Here is an 18,205-nt window from a genome sequence, read left to right on the forward strand (position 1 = left end):
AAGGCAGCCACATTCCCTTGGCACAAATGAATAAACCTTCTGCTTAATGTTTCTTCTGTTGCCAAAACTCAGTGTCTGATGGACTTTGAGTTAGGACCTGTAAGTATGGCTCAAGGATTAGAAACCCTGAAGGCCTTTTCCTCTCTGTTGTATCGACATGAGGATGTGTCTCCATTAAAGCTCAACAAGTAGCTAAGCACCTTTCATTAAGGTAAAGACAGCTCTTTGCTGTTTTTGCTGATTTCAGTATGATATTCCTACAGGTAAGGTAAAAAAATACTTCAGTCTTATGAACACTTCAGTCGATGTATTTTATTTTAGACCTCTGAACTATCAGTTTAATTTAGTAGGAAGATTTGCCTTCATCACTGGTGTATTCTGCAAGCTTCATATGTGTTGGTTTTGTTTTGTTTGTTTTCTTGCTTTTTTTCTTGTTGTTTTAGCTTGTTTGTTTTAGATTTACGGAGAAGGTACTGGATTGGAACATTGAAAATGAAGTTATCTGGACTCAAAATAGGATGTAAGTTGTTCAAAACCTGCATAGTTTGTAGCTAAGTGAAGTTCATTTACAAGATTGAGATAACAATCTTGTGTGTTTTATTTTTTTCCTTAGCAATGCCATGCTCAAAACGAGACGGCATTCAAGTTTTCCATTATATTTAATTTAGAAAAGTGAAGATGCTTAAATAACTTTATTTTTTCCTATTCTGAGATAGCACAGAAAATAAACTGTGTCTAAGCTTTTATGTGTGTTTCAACAAAACAAGATATACTGTCAGTGCTGCAACTCAGCACCTGAGCACAGCAAGGAGTGCCTTAGCTTTCCCCAGCTTGAAGCAGTAACTCTGAGCCATGCAAAATCAGGACACTGCACAACACTGGGTCGTGCAGCCTGTGACTGTAAGAGTTGTTGTAGTGTGAACAATCAGGCCCAGAGATTCAGTGCTAAGGTATATATATGGCATTCTTTATTTATTTGGGCTGTTACGCGTGCCTTAATCAGGCAGCTGTAAATAAGGTTTTATCTTGCTGCTTTCAGGCCGTCTGTTGTCCTAGAGGAGCAGCTCAGGACTGTGGGAATTTCTGGGCTGTTTGTTCACTCCTGATTTTGGACTGGCAAATTCAGGAGCTGTCTTCCTCATGTCTAACCTATGCCTTCAGATCACAGGAGGAAGAGTCTACTTCCACTGAAATCCTCTCCTTGCTGGATGAGGACACGGTGAGCCTCAGAGCGTGGGAAATTCCTCTCATGTCGCAGTGCAGGCTTCAACTAAGGGAAGGAGCTTGAAGGCATTTTGTTTAATTGATAACCACTACAACAAGCCAACTGTTTGCTTTTACTACTCTCCTGCCTTCAACAGTTAAGCTCTGTTTCATTAACCAGGCAGTAAACCACAAGAGTGAAAATAACCCCCCACCTAACTTCTAGCCACTTTTCTTTGGGTCCCTGGCACAGTAGTGCTGTTGTTTCTGGGGGAACCAGCTAGTTAGAGCTGCAGCCTCCCAAGGGCTTTCTGTCAGCTCTCACAGATGTTCCTGCCAGGAGACAAAATAGAGGATGATACCAGATCTTTCATTTCAGTGCCTGAGTCTGTTGCCTTTTATTAAAGAGGACTACCTGACTGCGTGTTTTGTACGCCAGGTGCACATCATTCAGCAATTCTGTAATCTGCTTCACTCAAAGCAGTATTTCAGAAAGTTAAATGTGCAGTAAAAGAAGCCTTCATCTTATCGGCCCAGATTCACAGAAAGGGAGAAAGTGAGGAGAGATCACTTGAAACACCGGGAAAGCTCATTTTTCTCCCAGGATGAACTGAAAATCTTTCTTGGTACTGCTCAAGATGCATGCAGAAAAATCTGGGGTGTGAAACGTGTGATAAATCACCACCATCCCTGCAAGGGAAATGATAAAAAGCCCTTCTCCTCGAAGGGAGCACTGTAAAATTTGCCATGAAGTACGTAGATGGTTTGCGGTAGTGCAGGCTGTGTACAAACACGGGGAGGTGCCTTCCTGCAACATTAATACCGATGTTTTTCAGCCACCCCCCTCACCCCCCCCCATCAGATGATTTGCGAGCAGCTGCTTCAGCTCTTCCTTACGCTGCGGTGCTGCGGGATCTATCTTTGTCCTGTCGAGGATGCTTTCTACTGCCCCTCACCGAGCACAGCAGACAGCTTAAGAAGCCACAAAGCGTGCTCCTGGGTCGCATCCCGCTCTTTGTAGGGAAACAAACCCTCTCCCAATCGATCATCAACAGGTGCTGCGCGCACACGTGTGCCAAACTTTCCCCCAGCTGCCGCAAGTAGCTGCCCACTGGGGGAGCGAAGCCGTTTGGCTGCGGGGAACAAAGGCCCGAGCGGAGCACAAACAGTCACGATGCGGCAAGGGGGCTCGGCAGCGGTTCGCCGATTCCTCGGGGGTGCGGCCGCAGGTGTGGCTTCCCCCGGAGGGGTCGGCGGGCCGCGGCCGAGCCCCACGCCCGACCCGGGCTCGGCGTCCGCGCTGAGGAGGAGGCAGCAGGGGCGGTTTTTAACCCCTTCCCCGCCGGGCGGCTCCGGAAGCGGCGGCCCCTCGAGGCGCGGCGCCGTGTCCTGTGCCCGGGCGGGGAGGGCTGGCGCAGGGTGGGGGTGAGAGCGGGGCGGGGGGGCCGCGGGAGCCGCTCCCTCCTCGCCCAGCCCGGCCCGGCAGCGGGAGGAGGGCGCAGAGCGCAGACATGGCGGCCAACATGTACCGAGTGGGAGGTAGGTGGCGGCGGGGCAGCACCCGCACGGCGACCGCGGCTCCGCGCCCCGCGCCGCTCCCGACCCGCCGGGCCGAGAAGGGGCTCCCCGGTTCCCCCCGCTTTCCTGCCGCGGCGCCGCGGCCTCGAGCGGCGCACCCGAGCCCGGCCCCGGGGGGGGGGAAGCGGAGGACGCGGGTTCTTCCCCGCAGCCCCGCGCGCAGGGTGGGAGGCCGCCCCGCGCCGAGCGGCACAAGGGCAGCGCCGCCCTCCGCAGGGAAGGAAGGAAAGGGGGAGCGGCGCCGCCGGCTCCTTCCCGGGCCGGGCACGGCGTGGCCGCCCTTCGCGCCTCTCGCGGCGGCCGTGCGGGCTCGGGCGGCCTGGCGGGCGCTGCGCCCCCGGCCCTCTGGCACGGCCGGGCCCGGCCCTGCTGCGGCCTGGCGGCCCGGGCGGCGTGGTGCGGGCGGGCGGCGCGGGGCCGTCAGTGGGCGCTGCGCTGCGGGCCGCGCCTCGGAGCCCTCCGAGGTCCTGCGCGCCTCCCCGCATCTCCTGGAGATGAATTACGCATCGGCACGGGTAGATGGAGGGATCTGCCGGCCCGGTAGATGGCCGCTTGGCATACGGCGGGAGCGAGGAGTCGCTTGGGAGCGAAACAAACATTGGATTCCCCATCCCCGGCCTGTCGAAATTGACTCTGATAACTTTCCACCCCCTCCTCCCCCGCCGTGGAACGAACGTGGCTGTGTTCCGGTGCTGCCGCTCAGGTGCGGCGCAGAAGTTTACTTTTCACTCCTGGCTCCTGCTCCTTGCCGAGCGCGATGCTAGCAGGGAGCCGTGCCCTCCCTCCCAGCTCTTCAGTCTCTTTCTGTGTCGGCTTCAAGGTGTGCTGACGTACCTACAGCTCGCCCTTCTGCACGCTCCTTCATCGGGGCGCTGCGGCTGTAATCCCATCAGCCTTTACCCGTCGCAGTAATCCTTACCCGAGCAGCGCTGTTGATGTCTTGCTTGGGTTTGGTTCTTAGATCATTGAGTTTATTTGTTGTAACTTTAAGGGTGGGCAATAACCAGAGAGATCTTCCTTCAGTGCTATTTGAGCTAATGGAGGCTCTGCCTGGCTTTAACCTCACATCAAAGCATCGCAAAAGGTTTTATATGTCCTTACGGTTCCTCTCACTCCCTTTTCTTTTTAAGTAAAACTTGTGAGACACATCATGCAAAAGTTGGATACGGAGTGTAGAGTGTCATCATTTGATGGCTACTTTTTCATTTGATACAAGTTTTGAGAAACCTGTAGAAGGAAATGTTTTGTGTGTCAGTTTTTTTTTTGTTTGCGTGTTCTTTGGGAGTAGCTTTTAGGATGTGAGCAAATTTCCATATACTCTGTGAGAATACTTTTATTTTAATGACCCTAGAAGAGATTTTGGCAGAGAAGAACCTCATGACTTGAGGCTCTGTTATGGTTGAATGTAGTTTACATGTTACTGAGGAGAGATGACAGCAAAGCCACATATCACAAAACGCACATTACTCATCTGGACAACTGTGTTACAGAAGCATGTGATAATGAATGTGAAGTAACATATGTTACACGGGTATTATTTCTATAATCTAGAAACTCACTAAGACCTCTCTTCTTAAATCTCCCTTAATAACAGAATGGTTGAGGTTGGGAAGGACCTCTGCAGGTCACCTGGAGGTTACTCTAGCTTCAGAAAAACTTTTGCACAAAAAAATATATTTTTAGCTGTGTTATTTTTTGAATTAATACAATGTTTTTCTTTTTTTTTTCATTGCAGATTATGTTTATTTTGAAAATTCCTCCAGCAATCCGTATCTTATTAGGCGAATTGAAGAGCTTAACAAGGTACACAAACATCCAAGGTTCCTGCTTAGTTTACAGCAACTGTCAGTGTACTTTTCCAAAACCAAGGGTGACTTAAACATCCCGAGAGATTTCTGTTGGTAGAATTTTCTGAATCCTTTTTTACTTCCTTGAGATTTGTTATGCGTTTGTTTGTATTTCAGTTATTAAAATACTGCTGTGTGATAAGTTGGAATTCTACCCTGTTATCTAAGGAAACGCCCAGTTTATCATTCTCAGTGAACAGGAGTTCCCTGCTGTTTAAAAAAAAAAAAAAAAAAAAATCCAAACCAATCATGTGGATGATTGAGGAAGTTACTAAATTTAATTCTTTTCATGATGATGACACTGAATCCATCTGGAGTGATGGCAATAATATAACATGTCTGCTTCTGGATACCTATGTAAAGAGTTTGTAGGTGTCAGTGAGACTTTTCAGTGATCCAGTAACAATACATAGCTCCTGTGGATGTTTCTCACATTGCTTTTTTTGTAGCTTTGAATGGGGGATTGTGAATTGAAATTGATACTATATTCTCTCTCTTTGTCCCGAGTTTATTTTTATATAAGGTATAGAGTTTTTCCAGTGTGTGGGAAAAGCATGAATATTTCTTGGTTCTTATACTACTATGACTTTTAAAAATAATAAAGCAGAGTGTGTGTGTGTGTGTGTATACACATACACACACTGCTTTATTATTTTACTATTCCATCAAGCAGTATTATTAATTACTAATAAACTGTTATGTAAAAAGTTAACATGCAAAATGCTTATCATGATGTAAATAGGGATGATATATATATTTTTGGCTAATTTATCTTGTAAGCTGAAGTTAATTTTAAAACACACCATGTCGTATAAAATATGACTGGAAAAAAAAATGTTGAAGTACACACTTGTTGATGTCCCCATTTCAGTCTAAAACTAGGTTGTATATATGTATATATTTAAGTCTTCACAAGGTTCTACTGCTTCTTAGGTATTCTTATGTTAGCATGATACTGGTGTTACGTCCCTTAGTTGCTGAGTAACGTATGGTACTGTATGAGTAAATAGTTATAATCAATACTGTAATTTGATATGAAATTGATTAGCCCATGTCAGGAAGCAGTTCCTGCAGTTCTATTTCAGTCTGGCTACTCATGTAAGAACTGCTTAATACAAGGAAAAAATGCAAGTGGGGGATGTGCAGTCTGTGTTACTCAGCTGAGCAGGGACGCACTGTGATTTAATTTCTTTTGTAGACTGCTAATGGAAATGTGGAAGCGAAAGTGGTGTGCTTCTACAGGAGGAGAGATATTTCCAACAGCCTCATCATGCTTGCAGATAAGCATGCTAGTAAGTAAACTGCACGAGCATTTTCTCTTTCTATCACAGCCTGTTTGCTTTTTGTACTTCAAATTTCTTTGGCATGAGTAATGTATATTTGTATATTTATATTAAGCAGTAATTAATATCCTGTTAGATTCCTATTGTTATCTGATATTGGCCCCGTTTCTAGTGGTTGTTTCTTGGAGCTTTGAACTGTACTTAAAATGAGGGGAACTCTCCATTTCAATGCTTTTTTTTTTTTTTTTTTTTTTTTTTTTTAAATCTGGAATAGCTAACTATATTTCTTTTTTTATGTCAAAAGTGCATATTGGGTATAAGTCGTTTTAAGCTTTAAGAGCATTGATGGCAATTTGATTTGACTTGGGTCAGGCATAAACACATCTAAAAGGTCTATTGTTAAGATTAAAGTGTATTCCAAGGGAGTGAAAATCACTGCACGTTGTGAAATAGCTATGATGTGCACTTGTTGGAGCCAGATATTAATAAAATATCACCTTGCTGTTTTTTTCAGAGAAGTAGTGAAGTGATGGTAACAGGGAGAAACTCTTACTGTTGTCACACACTTAGCTGTTTGTGGGAGCTGCCTTTTGGTCAACAACTGAAACGCTAGGCTTCTCTGCAACGTTGTAGCTAATGGTGTGATACATTGTTAAATAACAGCTCAGTTATGAATGATGTTTCAGAACTATTGTATGTGTCCTGAGTTTCCATTCAAGAATTTATCTCAGTGCATCTCTTTGAAAATGTGATCTAATGCCATGTTTTGTGGGCAGGTAAATGATGGGTGATAGGACTCTTAAGAAAATACCTTACAACTGACTTCAGGTCAAATTCTGCTAATGTTACTCGTGTGTTCCCACAGTGAAGAGAAACAGTTGGATTTTGGCTTTTAATTTGTTCTTTCACTGATCTTATTTAAATCACTTCCAATTCATCATGTAGCATGAAGCGCTAGCTTGGTTTTAAAGCAAGGAGAAATCACATACAGAAAAGGTAATTTTATTTCTTTTCAGAATGACGTTTTCTAAATGTAGCACGGTATTTCAATGGAAGAGTTCTTTTGATACTGATCTAGAAGGGTGATTCAAGTGCTGTTGCACACAGTTCAGAATTATTGTTGACCTATTTATGATAGTCCACCTCCAGTGTCATCAGTCTTTTCAGTTCTCCTATGTGAAATGTATAGAAATGTAGAACTTAAGGTGAGTCTCACTGAACTTTCCCATGCTCCTTTCTCTTTTCTGTGCTGGGGAAGAGAAGGATGAGAAAGAAAGTTATTTTACTGAAAATATAAGTTTTGAATTTGATTTTCGAAAAAGCAATCTTCAATTCCTGCTTTAAAAGAATCCAAAAAGTAAGTAAAAGAAATGGTAGTTCTCGTGACATCATTCAATTTGAAAAAGTGAAAAAAGATTTTTAACTTCTCAGTGAGGTACAGATTGCCATTTCATCAGCACTTCAGCACAAAGGACTTTGCTGATGGTCCTCTCTCTCTCCGGTAGCAGCTAGCACTGCTGTGGAGTGAGTAGAAGCACCAGGGAGTGTTCTGCTGTGCTTTCCGTACTGAGAATCCCTTGCTGTTTTCATGTGAAAAAGTAAAGATGTGATTTCTATCTGATCCAGCAAGCCTCTTTAGAATGCCTCTATGTTTTACAGGTAGTAATTCTTATAACCATTGTTCTTAGCATTTAATTTTCTCCGTAGCTGCGCTTTCTCAGTACACAATGCTTTCCTTCTGACCAATCTGCACAGCTAAATTGTCTTATGAGATGTTTATTTCATTACAGAGGATGGCACATAGTGTAAAATTGCTGGACTGGATCTTCGTGCAGCTCACACAGCAGATGTATTTAAATGTCAAATCAATTTAAATGTTTTGTTTCTGAAATATCAGTGTTCTGTTTAAAAAATATGATGTACGTAAACAAAATATTTGGGTATTTGTGGACAGAATGTTTATACGACTGAACATGCTGGTGCTTCAACGTTTCTACCTGGCTTTGTTTAAAAATGAAGGCTGAAAGACAGTAATTTCTGATGAAATGGAAGCTCCTGTCCAGTCACTGGTTACTCCAATGTGCGCGTCCAGAGAATTCTCAACTATATGATCTGCTTGAACTTTTCTAATGACATTTTCTCTTACAACTGATTGCTACTTTTCCTTTCTGAATGTTGAAAACTATCCTGACTGATGTATATTTTGAGATTTTTAGTTAGGTGAGAGGTTAGCTTTTTTGGGGCAACATTGCGGTTTACAAAGGTGGTGTTTTGTAGATACACGTTCTGTCTAATAAGCTAAAATGCCTTCATAAGAAAATATTTAGGAACTTTAGTCTTTTTTTTTTTCAGTAACTTGAAAAATTTTCAGACCTATTTTAAATGATATTTGGGAAAACTGAGTGAATTAGGTCTGTGAAATGGTCATGGGTAAGGAATTCAGCATACTTAAAATCTCTTAAAAAAATTTAGTGTGTGTGTGTGTGTGTGTGTATATATGTGTGTGTATATAAAAGATGAAGGGGAGAGTAGATGACCTGATACTCAGGTATAGAGGAGTTCCCTTAATTTCAAATAATCTGTCACTAACGTATGGGGAAGTTGTTTTTCTTCCCTTTTTTTTTTAAACCTGGTGTTTCTGATGGAACTTAAGGTAGCATTTTTACTTCCCTACCAACATAGTGTGTGCTGTTCTTGATCTGTAAGTAATTTCATTAGCAAACTGCAGGCATTTGAATCTAGAGGATGATGTTCGATGTTTTATGAGCCCTTGATGATAGTACATTTTCCCCTTTGACTTCTGCTGACACACTGGTAAAACAGGGTCTGATAAGGCCAGCTTGAAAGCCTACACAAAATATTGACAAGATGTACTTCTTTGTCCTCAACAGTAGATCCTTCTAAGTAAAGAAGCTGAGTTCTGTCAAGGTGCAGTGCCCAGCAGCTCTTAGCTGGTAACTGCTGCCATGGGGTCCTAGGGAAGGGAGTCTTTCCTTCCTCAACAGAGTAAGGCTGGCTTTGTAGGGAGAAGAGAGCAGGCAAGAGCTATTGCAACAGATGACCAAAGTGCATAAGAAATTAACTTGGAGAGATTGAACAAAAATGCAGCTCATTAAAATGGGAGAAGCAAACATAAATGGGTGGCATAGCAATGTTTTCTTACCAGTGTGGGAAGTTGTTAAAAATTGCCAAATGTAGTTTGATCTGTGAGATTTAGCTGATCCTTTAGATAAAGTGGGATTGTTATAAACATTGTAGGAAAACACTTTAATAGCTGGGCTATGCTGAGCACGAATTTTGTGTTACAGTGAAAGGTTTAACTTCTGTATTTCCTTCTTTTGTATTTCCTTTTTTTTTTTTTTTGGGTACTGTTATCTTTTTTTCCCATTCTGTAAGTCCATATGCTCTTTGTTGAGATCACTTACTGTCTGTGCATCTTATAATTGCACTTTTTAAAGGACTTTTTGTAATGCATTCTCTCTTTAAACAGTCAGCTTTCTTGTCTCATTGTGATACAACATGATATTTCTCCTTCAGGATTTTGTTTATGCCGTAGAGATTTCTAGGAACAAAGAATCAGTGAGGCTAGTGATCAGGTGGGTTCTGTGGAAAGTTTGAAATCTCTGCTCAGTTCTTGGTCTGACACTGATGTCTCATGACGATAAATCACATTCTTTCTGTGCTTTTCTTTATCTGTAAAATAGGACTCATGATAGAATTTCTTATGTGGTCTAAACTGATAAAAGTAAATTAAATGTAGCTACATTTGTACCTTTCTTTTGTCATCAGGTTTCTGAATACATGGTTGCTGTCGCATAGTGGTGGTCTTAGGTACTCAGTTTTAGGTGGAACACGTGAAAATTCTTTAATCCTTTTCAACAATTCAAGAAACACAGCTTAAAGATTTGCTTTTCAGTATTTTTATCAGGAGTTAGTGGAACTAAAATGGGAATAAGGCAATTCATATATTCAGTTCATAAAAGAAAAATTGTATGTCCGTAGAAACCCTGGAGTTTCAGTAAAGGACTCCTAAGTAAAGTGCCTAAAACACTTTGTGGTGGTCTTTTTTTTTCTGAGACGTGTATTTGATAGAATGTAATTCAAAACTTCAGTCATCCAGTATTTCTGGATTACTTTTGTCCAATCAGATGATAACAGTCAGAAAGTTGTATGGGTTTTTTGTTGTTGTTGTTCTGGTTTGTTTCCAGTATTGTATTTTTGTACGTAAAACTAAAATGCTGCTGGTCAGAAAGATAAAATGTTTCTTTAATCAAAATCCCCACTGAAAAATAATTTTACAGTGTGAGAACTTTTCTTGTTACTTAATTTGAATCATTTAATGTATTAGAATATAAAATATCTTTTGAAGTTTTATATGAAGACTTAAAATTGTCTATTTCTGATCCTCCGAGTTCCCTTGAATACCTATTTTTTATTCTCACCCTAAGTTTAATCAGAAGCATGTTTTGTCAAATGAATGCCAGAGATGAACGTTTAATTCTTGCATTGCACATGATCCATTTTATCCACCTTTGTGGATCCACCCAAATCCATTTGGATCTTACTTACGGTTGTGATGTGGGGAGAGAAAGGGTATTCAGAACTCAGGAGTTCTGTTGGTTTGTTACTTTTGCAATAATGTGTAACTGTTCTTTTTCCATGAGATTTAGTAATCTACACTACATTTTCTGCTAGGGTGCAACTTTTATTTTTAATTACACTAGGTGAGAAGGCCTATCTCTCACTGTTAAGAAAACAAATCTGTTGGTGTTACCTTATGATGAAGTATACCATTTTTTCTGAGTGTTAGGAGGAAAATGAGTTAAAGACTGGGAGGGCAAAGTTGGGAATCAAGGATAAGAGAATCTCGGAACATTTCTTGAGGAGGAGGGTTGGCTGCTAGATATGCCTGAGGAGTGGGTGTGCAGACTTGTGTAACTGGTACAGTGAGATGCTGCCTTTATAGTTTCAAGGCTTCTGTAAGCATAACTACTGTTTGTTTGCAGATTAGATGCTTTCGCCTTCTCTGGTAGCAAAGAAGTAAGAGAAAATGATTTTTTTGACCTAGCATTTCTGTCCTCTTTTCTTTGAGGAGAAGACAAGTTTTTTGATAGTGTGTCTGAGCAAGCCATCAGAAGACTCAGGCCTTTGCTTGGAAGACGAAATGGCAAGCAGATACAAAACAAATGTAGTAGCCTAAGAAAGCCTGGGAGAATGAGCTGCAGTGGATCTCTTGCTTGAGACTGGGATTTTGCGTGTTATGCTTGGTTTACATGTCTCCCTCAGTTGACTGTAAATAAGCACTAGCAAAGTTAAGTATGTAATGTTGCTTCTGGCTATCCTCAAGTCTGTGATGTGGTAAGACACACCTTAGGAGGACCATTTAAGAACGATTCCAATAACAAATTCTTAAATCGGTGGCAGTGTAGCTTTTATGCTAAGATATTTTTGTATAACTATCACTTTCACTAAAAATTAGTTTGAGGGAAAGTTATTGTAGAGGAAGACGTGACCTTTTTCATCTCCAGAGACAAGGGAATGTGAAAGTTTTTCTTCGTTTACTGGAGAGAATTACTTCGGGTTTAATTTACTGGGGAGGAAGTACAGAACTCGCTAAAATAAAGCAAGCCTTGTCCAAAATCACATCCTTGTCGCCAAGGAGAAACTTGTCCCAAGGCTCCCAATTATCTTTTTCAAGGGTGCTTTGGGTTGTCTCATAAATAATGTGGTTTTTTTTCCTTCCATTTTTGTGCAGGAACTGTGTACTTTTTTTTTTCCCCTCAGTGATAAAAACAATAAAGAAACAGTAATGAGGAGCTCTTTACTTCTGACAGTCTTCTTTTTGTGAATGACATTTTGGAATTAGTAGTTAACTGTACTGAATATTGTCTCATTAGCCAGCTTACTGTCAGCTCTAAGTATAGTGTGGAATTACTAACTTCTGTGGCTGTTCAGTCACTTCCTTTGGTGCAGAATGTTTTATTAGATTGTGAATGTTCATGTTCTCTTAATGGAGTGAATGGGTTACCAGCCAAGTCTATAGTTAAAGGAGATCATAATTCTGACAGTAGACTTGCAAGCATGTATGTATACTTTTTCACTTGAGTATGTAGGATCTGCATTTGAGTATGTAAGACATTGTGTGTTAAAATTATTGCATGTCCACTGTGTGTTCTTTGTGTGGTTGAATTAGAAAGCTAGCTGCTAGCTTTAAATGTTAATCTCTTAAGAACAGATTTATAATTCTGGACAGCCATACCTGAAAGTTCTTTTTTTTTTTTTTCCCTTTTAACTTTAAATTTCAAACTCTTATTTTCAATATACATAATTTAAAAGGCTTAAAGACATTGCTATTGATCTCTGTGAATGTAAAAACAAACTAAAACCAAAATCTGGATTAACCTTGTGAATTTTTTTGGGCCCCTCACTACAAAAAAGACATTGAAGCCCTGGGATGTGTCTAGAGAGGGGCAACAAAACTAGTGAGGGGTCTGGAGCACATGTCTTAAGAGAAGCAGCTGAGAGAGCTGGGGTTGTTTAGTCTGGAGAAGAGGAGGCTCAGAGGAGACCATATTGCACTCTACAACTTCCTGAAGAGAGGCTGTGATGAGGGGTTTGGCCTCTTCTCCCAGGCAACAAACAGGACCCGAGGAAATGGCCACAGGTTGTACCAGAGCAGGTTTAGACATTAGACATAAGGAAGACCTTTTTCTCTCAGAGAGTGGTTAGGCACTGGAATGGCCTGCCCAGGGAGGTGGTGGAGTTGCTGTCCCTGGCACTGTTCAAGAGGCACCTGGATGAGGAGCTTTGAGATATGGTTTAGCGCTTGTGGTAGCTTGTTGTGGTAATGGGAGGACAGTTGGACTAGATGATCTTGCAGGTTGTTTCCAGCCTTATGATTCTATAATTCTATGATTGGCTGTGGAGAGTAAAAAAAGCTGCAAATTACCAACTTCCGTGTATTTGTACTAAAAGCTGTTTAATTTCAGAAGTTTAACAAAGCTGTGAAATTCAACTTGTGTTTTTATTCCTTGTTTACTGAAGTCATTTATTCTGTAGGGAGTGGCTTGCTTGGTCACAAAAGAAGGAGGCACTTCTTTAGCTCTACCCACAAAATAAATTCTTCATGTTTGAGTTGTTGGAAGGGAGGCAGTGTTCACGGAGAACAGTCTAAGCATTGTGCATTCTCTACTTCCCAGCGTGTTTTGGGATTTGTTCCCATTTGGTCAAGCTTAAATATGTGCTTCAGTATTGCCATGCTTACTGTTTTTGCTTTTTCTTTGATTTGTGAACTGTCATCTCAGATGTTAACTTCTTTTTACCACCTTCATGTTTGTCAGTGTTGCAAGCCAGGTCATGATCCTGTTTTCTTGATGACCTACAAAATATAGTTAGTTTAAATTGATATTATTGATCATAATTGTTTGTCTCCCAAAGGTAATGAGTCTTTCACATCTCCTAGAAACATTCAAGATCATGGAAATCTACGCTGTTCCCATCTTTTCCCCAGTGAGAAAAAGCACTCAAGGCATAAATTTTAGTCTAAAAAATCCCACGTTGCTAGGTTATCTGTATCTTTAAAGCTCCAATTAGGGATGCATTTTACATCTTCAAAGAGTTCTCTGATCATCTATTTGAATCAGTAGTGTATTACTTACAAATCCAAGTGATGTAAACTCACTAGTAATATAGAATGACTTTTTTTCCCATCTGACTGTGGCAATTAGGTGTATGAATCATGGGTGAGGTCTGGTGGTTTAAAGGCTTCCCAGCAGTAATTCTTGCATATGTCTACATTGCACAGTGAAATGAAGTCTGTGATAGCTGTCCTCAATGATACTTATGCATGCCTTTAAATTCACACAGGATGATAGAGACAGGGCTTATTAGCTTGGGCAGAGCACTGTGTGAGAAAGGACGTGGTGCTTCCTACCCAAGTTGACAGATGAATTTGTGCAGCACTGAGTAGTTTGGTGTGAGGTATTACAGATAAAGTAGAGGTAGCAGATGAGATTCATATGTAGAGTGATTATGTATTGTGATTATATGTAGAGGTTTGCCTTTACATTTTTTTTTATTCTTTAGTTTTTGGTTAAATGTAGCCTCCATGAATAACAGGATATGGGCTCATATCCTCAACCTTGTATGTTGAGTTTGATGTGCCCTGGACCGTATGGAGTGGCAGAGTGGGTGTCTAGAATAGCTGTGCTGTTTAGAGACGTGATTTGCCTGTCTGATCAATACTCTGTTTTCCCCCTCACTGTTTGTAGCCCTGTCTTCACAGGGGAAGCTTTGTTGTGTGAACCTGTTTATATGTGCTACGCAAGTGCTTCTGTGAGGATCCTGGCAGAGAGATGTTTTATTCTAATGTGGAATGTATCACACCCATGAGCAAAACAAGTTTGACTGGTGAAAAGTGCAGTTTTACCAGTAAAAGCCTGTTTTACGTTATGAAATTCTTAAAAGACTTTGGAGAGCTGAGTAGTTCATTTTGGCTGTCGCAGTCTGTCTGAATCCAAAACTTGTTTGCAGATTTATCGTCTTTGTGCAGATTGCAAAGTTGATGGGCTATGCATAAAGTGCTATGTACGCATACATCCCGAGGTTATGTAAATACATGTGTTTTTCTACTCGTACAGCAGGTTAAGCATCTATCAAAAACTAAGTTAGCTGTCTTCCCATTTTGGTGTGCCAAGTGATGGACTTAAATTTTCATTTCAGTTCTTGTTTCCATTAGGGATTGTGAAGAACGTACAGTGCTGAAGATGGTGACTTGTTGCAGCTTCCTGTATTGTTTGGCTTAAATCAGTGCAGAAATGCAATGTTGGCAGGGTTGGTGATCTGTGATCTGGTCCTACAGGTCACTGTGGCCCTGTGCTGTGTGACAATTCCTTTGGGCCAGGTCCTTTGTTGCTGCCTTCAAGATTAAAATGCTGATGCTGTTGTTCTTTGTAAGGCTTCAAGGGGCCAAGTATCATAAAGAAAAAGGGCTATGACAAATGGACAGCTTCTGTATTTTTTGCCTTCAAGGGGTGACTAGCTTCATATACTCCTGCAGCGTTTTTCCATCTTTTTCTGTTTTCAGGCTTTTTTTTTTTTTTAAAATGAGAGGCAGAGTCAAGGATCAAAATACTGAATATTCAACTTCAACATGTATGAAGAGTAGAAATGATTTTTTAAAAATATTTTTACTTGGTACTATAGCAAACATGGTATTTGAATGTGTTGTGTAAAAACAAAATGCTATGAGTAGTAGAAAGACTTTTTTTTTGACCTTTTATTTCAGTTTACTTAAAAGAAAAAGAAAATATGGCACGTATATTGAAGATTTGACTATCTAATACAATGGGATGTTTATTTCTACACTGATTTCCTCACACAACTGGCATCATAACTCAAGGTTTTATTGATTTTTTTTTTTTCCAAGTCATATATTTTCTTATTTATTTATACATTTCCCAGTTCATATATGCAGTTATCATTAATTAGAATCTTAAAATCTCTGTACATGCATCAAGGGAAGAACAGACCCAAGAAGATAAAACTCTGACTTGATTGAAGATGAAAAAAAATTAACTTTCAAGACTAAGGCTATCAAAGTGAATGAACTTCTCTTCCTGCTCATCTCATCAAATCTATAAACAAAAGTTTTCTTACCGTGTTGGCATAGAGTGGACTTTACCTTGGGTAATATTTTTCTAATTTTAAGTTCCTAAACATGAAACTTTAATGTGTCTTAATTAACTTTACTCAGGAACTGGATATATAAATCGTTTTCTTTCCTTTATTTTATTTTTACTTTTTGCTATTCTTTCTTTCCTCCCTGAAAAGTCGAACAAAAACTCAGCCCTTCTGGAAGGAGGCAGTGTAGAAGATAAATAATTTGTGTTTTATAAGCAGAATCATATGCCATTCTGAGTAGGGGGAGGAAAGTGCTTCTACAATCTGTGCCTTTCCTTTGCCAACAAATTTTGAAAAGCTGTTTATACCTGCTACTGCGGATATAAATCAGCTGTTAAAAAAACAGTTTAAATCTCTGAAATTCTGTGGTTATTATCCTAACATGATAAAAGAAAACACTTGTATAGATCTTAAATGCAAACTCTGGGTTGGTTCTTACGGAACACTTAAGGGTTTTTTTTGCTACTAGTACTCTATGTGATACGTGTTTTTTAAATATTTACACTGCATTTTATTAAGGAGAGGCAATTGTACCACTTGGTAACTGGTTCAATCAGGCACACTTTAGCTGTTTTTAAAGGAAATGCCATCTAAAATGGTCTTATGAGCAGGTTGGTTTGTGTAGAAAAGTTAAAATCTAACTGGTGGGAAAAATTGCTAATAGGATCAGTCTCATGGAAATGGAAGATACAGATTTCTCTACTAATTAGTCATAAAGGTGAAGCTTTCTTACGTGTCCCATGACTACTTTGGTACAAAAAGGTTTGTATAATGTTTGTGCTGCTCTGAAGGAATGATTGGGTTTAAAAGAGCAGAATCCTACCTACGTGACATTGATGCAGGTGGCCTTCATATTTCTTGAGCCAGATGCTAGATTCATGTTTTTATTTTACTTGAACAGTGTCAAATTGCCTGCATGCAATTTTGCTCTGTGGATAGTTTGCCAGCTTGGATACGAAGGTAGAACAAAAACTTTTCACTTGCCTTCCTACCTAGCCCTAGACGTATTTACACTTCAAAATATTTACTAATTGGACTCTAATTCAGCTGATGAGCCTGATCCAGTATGTGGACATTGGAAATATTAACCATAATGCATGTAGCTTTGTCCCTGGCACAATTTTGAGTATGCTGTTTTCTAAGGAACTGCTAAAGGGAACGCGCTGTGCAGGACTGTTGCCTGCACATGCTGCAACAGGTTGCTGCAGTTTATAAAGGTGTACTCATGACAAAATGCTTTTTGATTTCTCTAACAGCATATTTTCCTCTTTTGAAGTAGTTACTATTTGAATAAATGAAACAGAAACCAGGTCGATGGGGGGTGGGGGAATTAAAAAGTCTACTTTAAGGTTTTTGATAGAATATTGCCAGCTCTATTTCATCACTGCCTGCATATTACCATTTTCATGCTTCTTTGAAACCCTTCCTTTTTGAGGTGTTGTCATAAACTTTTGCATCACCAAATAGTGCTGTTAAACCATAGCATGCTTACTCCTGCATTTATTCATGTAGCATTTAACTTATCATTATATATTTCTTCATGTAGCACTTGTGATTCATGCTACTTGTAAAGGTAATCCTTCCCTGCCTTCTGCCGACAAGGTCCTTGCTCTCAAAAATCTCCATCCATCAAGTTTTGGAATGGGGAGTTTTCTACTAATGAGAATTGCCATGGTTTTCATCATGCTACAGGCTTAAGATAAGCATGAAATAGTTACAAGTTGTGTGACTGTAATCTTGAGAATTGCTACTGTAGTTACTATATAACATACAACTTAGAAATATTGAAACAACCTTGTCCTTGGTTTTAGAAATATTTTTCTGTTGGCGAGTAGGTGTGGCATCCTAGTTCTTAATGATTGTGGAATGCAATTATTTCTGACCTCCTTTAGAAAAGTGATGATATCGTTGTGTGGGAGGATCACTTGGTTCATTGTGTAAGAAAAATGGAAAGCCCCGTACAGGCAGTGAGTGTATGTATCTGTGCTATCCAGCAGGAATAAAAAGTACACCTGCTTCTTGTAAGCACAACCAACCAGTTTTTTTTTTTCTACCTGCTAAATTGCTCATGCACACATGATGTAGTAGTATATTATCAAAATGACTCATGATCCATACATGTTGTGTTTCAGATTTCTAATCCTATCTGACAGTAGCAGCAAATACCACGTAGATGTCACATACGGTCTGAGCACTGTGCTAACAGGCATGGTGTAAGTAGAGCTGATTAAATCAGCTTTGGTAAACACTGTCTCAGTCAAACTGACTGTATAACTGTGCATCGTCTAGCTCCCAAAGTTGATTAAACTGCTTCACTGCAGCACTAGGGGGCTAAATATCACAACCAAGTTAGTACAACACAGCATGTGGCAAGAAACCTCATGCAGACTGAGCAAATTGGCCAACTGCTGACTTAAAAGAGCACTTCGTTCACTGTAGGAATAGTCTTGTTCATAGTTAGTCTTAATGTTTGCCTTTTGTATTCATTTTGACAGCAAACAAATCTATTCTCTCAAATCTATATTTATAATTCCTTTCTATTGCAGTGTCCAACTGCCAAATGCATGCTTGATGCTTTTGCTCCAATCAGCTAAGCTTGAGACTTACACACTG

General features: G+C 40.4%; 1 protein-coding gene across 3 annotated transcripts in view; it reads left to right on the forward strand.

Moving 5' to 3' along the window:
- The first annotated feature begins 2,508 nt into the window (after positions 1-2,508).
- Positions 2,509-18,205, forward strand: part of MTA3 (metastasis associated 1 family member 3) — a 123,177-nt gene continuing 107,480 nt past the window's right edge. For 2 of the 3 annotated variants that reach the window (XM_031594979.2, XM_090135134.1), the window contains exons 1-3: positions 2,511-2,742; positions 4,517-4,584; positions 5,827-5,920. In XM_031594979.2, coding sequence (XP_031450839.2) covers positions 2,715-2,742; positions 4,517-4,584; positions 5,827-5,920 — 190 coding nt within the window. In that variant the 5' untranslated portion in view covers positions 2,511-2,714. Of the gene's footprint in view, positions 2,743-4,516; positions 4,585-5,826; positions 5,921-18,205 lie in introns of all 3 variants that reach the window. The other variant, XM_090135135.1, reaches the window with a different exon arrangement.

This window comes from Phasianus colchicus, chromosome 2, assembly GCF_987193195.1.
Source record: "Phasianus colchicus chromosome 2, bPhaCol1.hap1.1, whole genome shotgun sequence".
In the NCBI taxonomy this organism is placed as follows: domain Eukaryota; kingdom Metazoa; phylum Chordata; class Aves; order Galliformes; family Phasianidae; genus Phasianus; species Phasianus colchicus.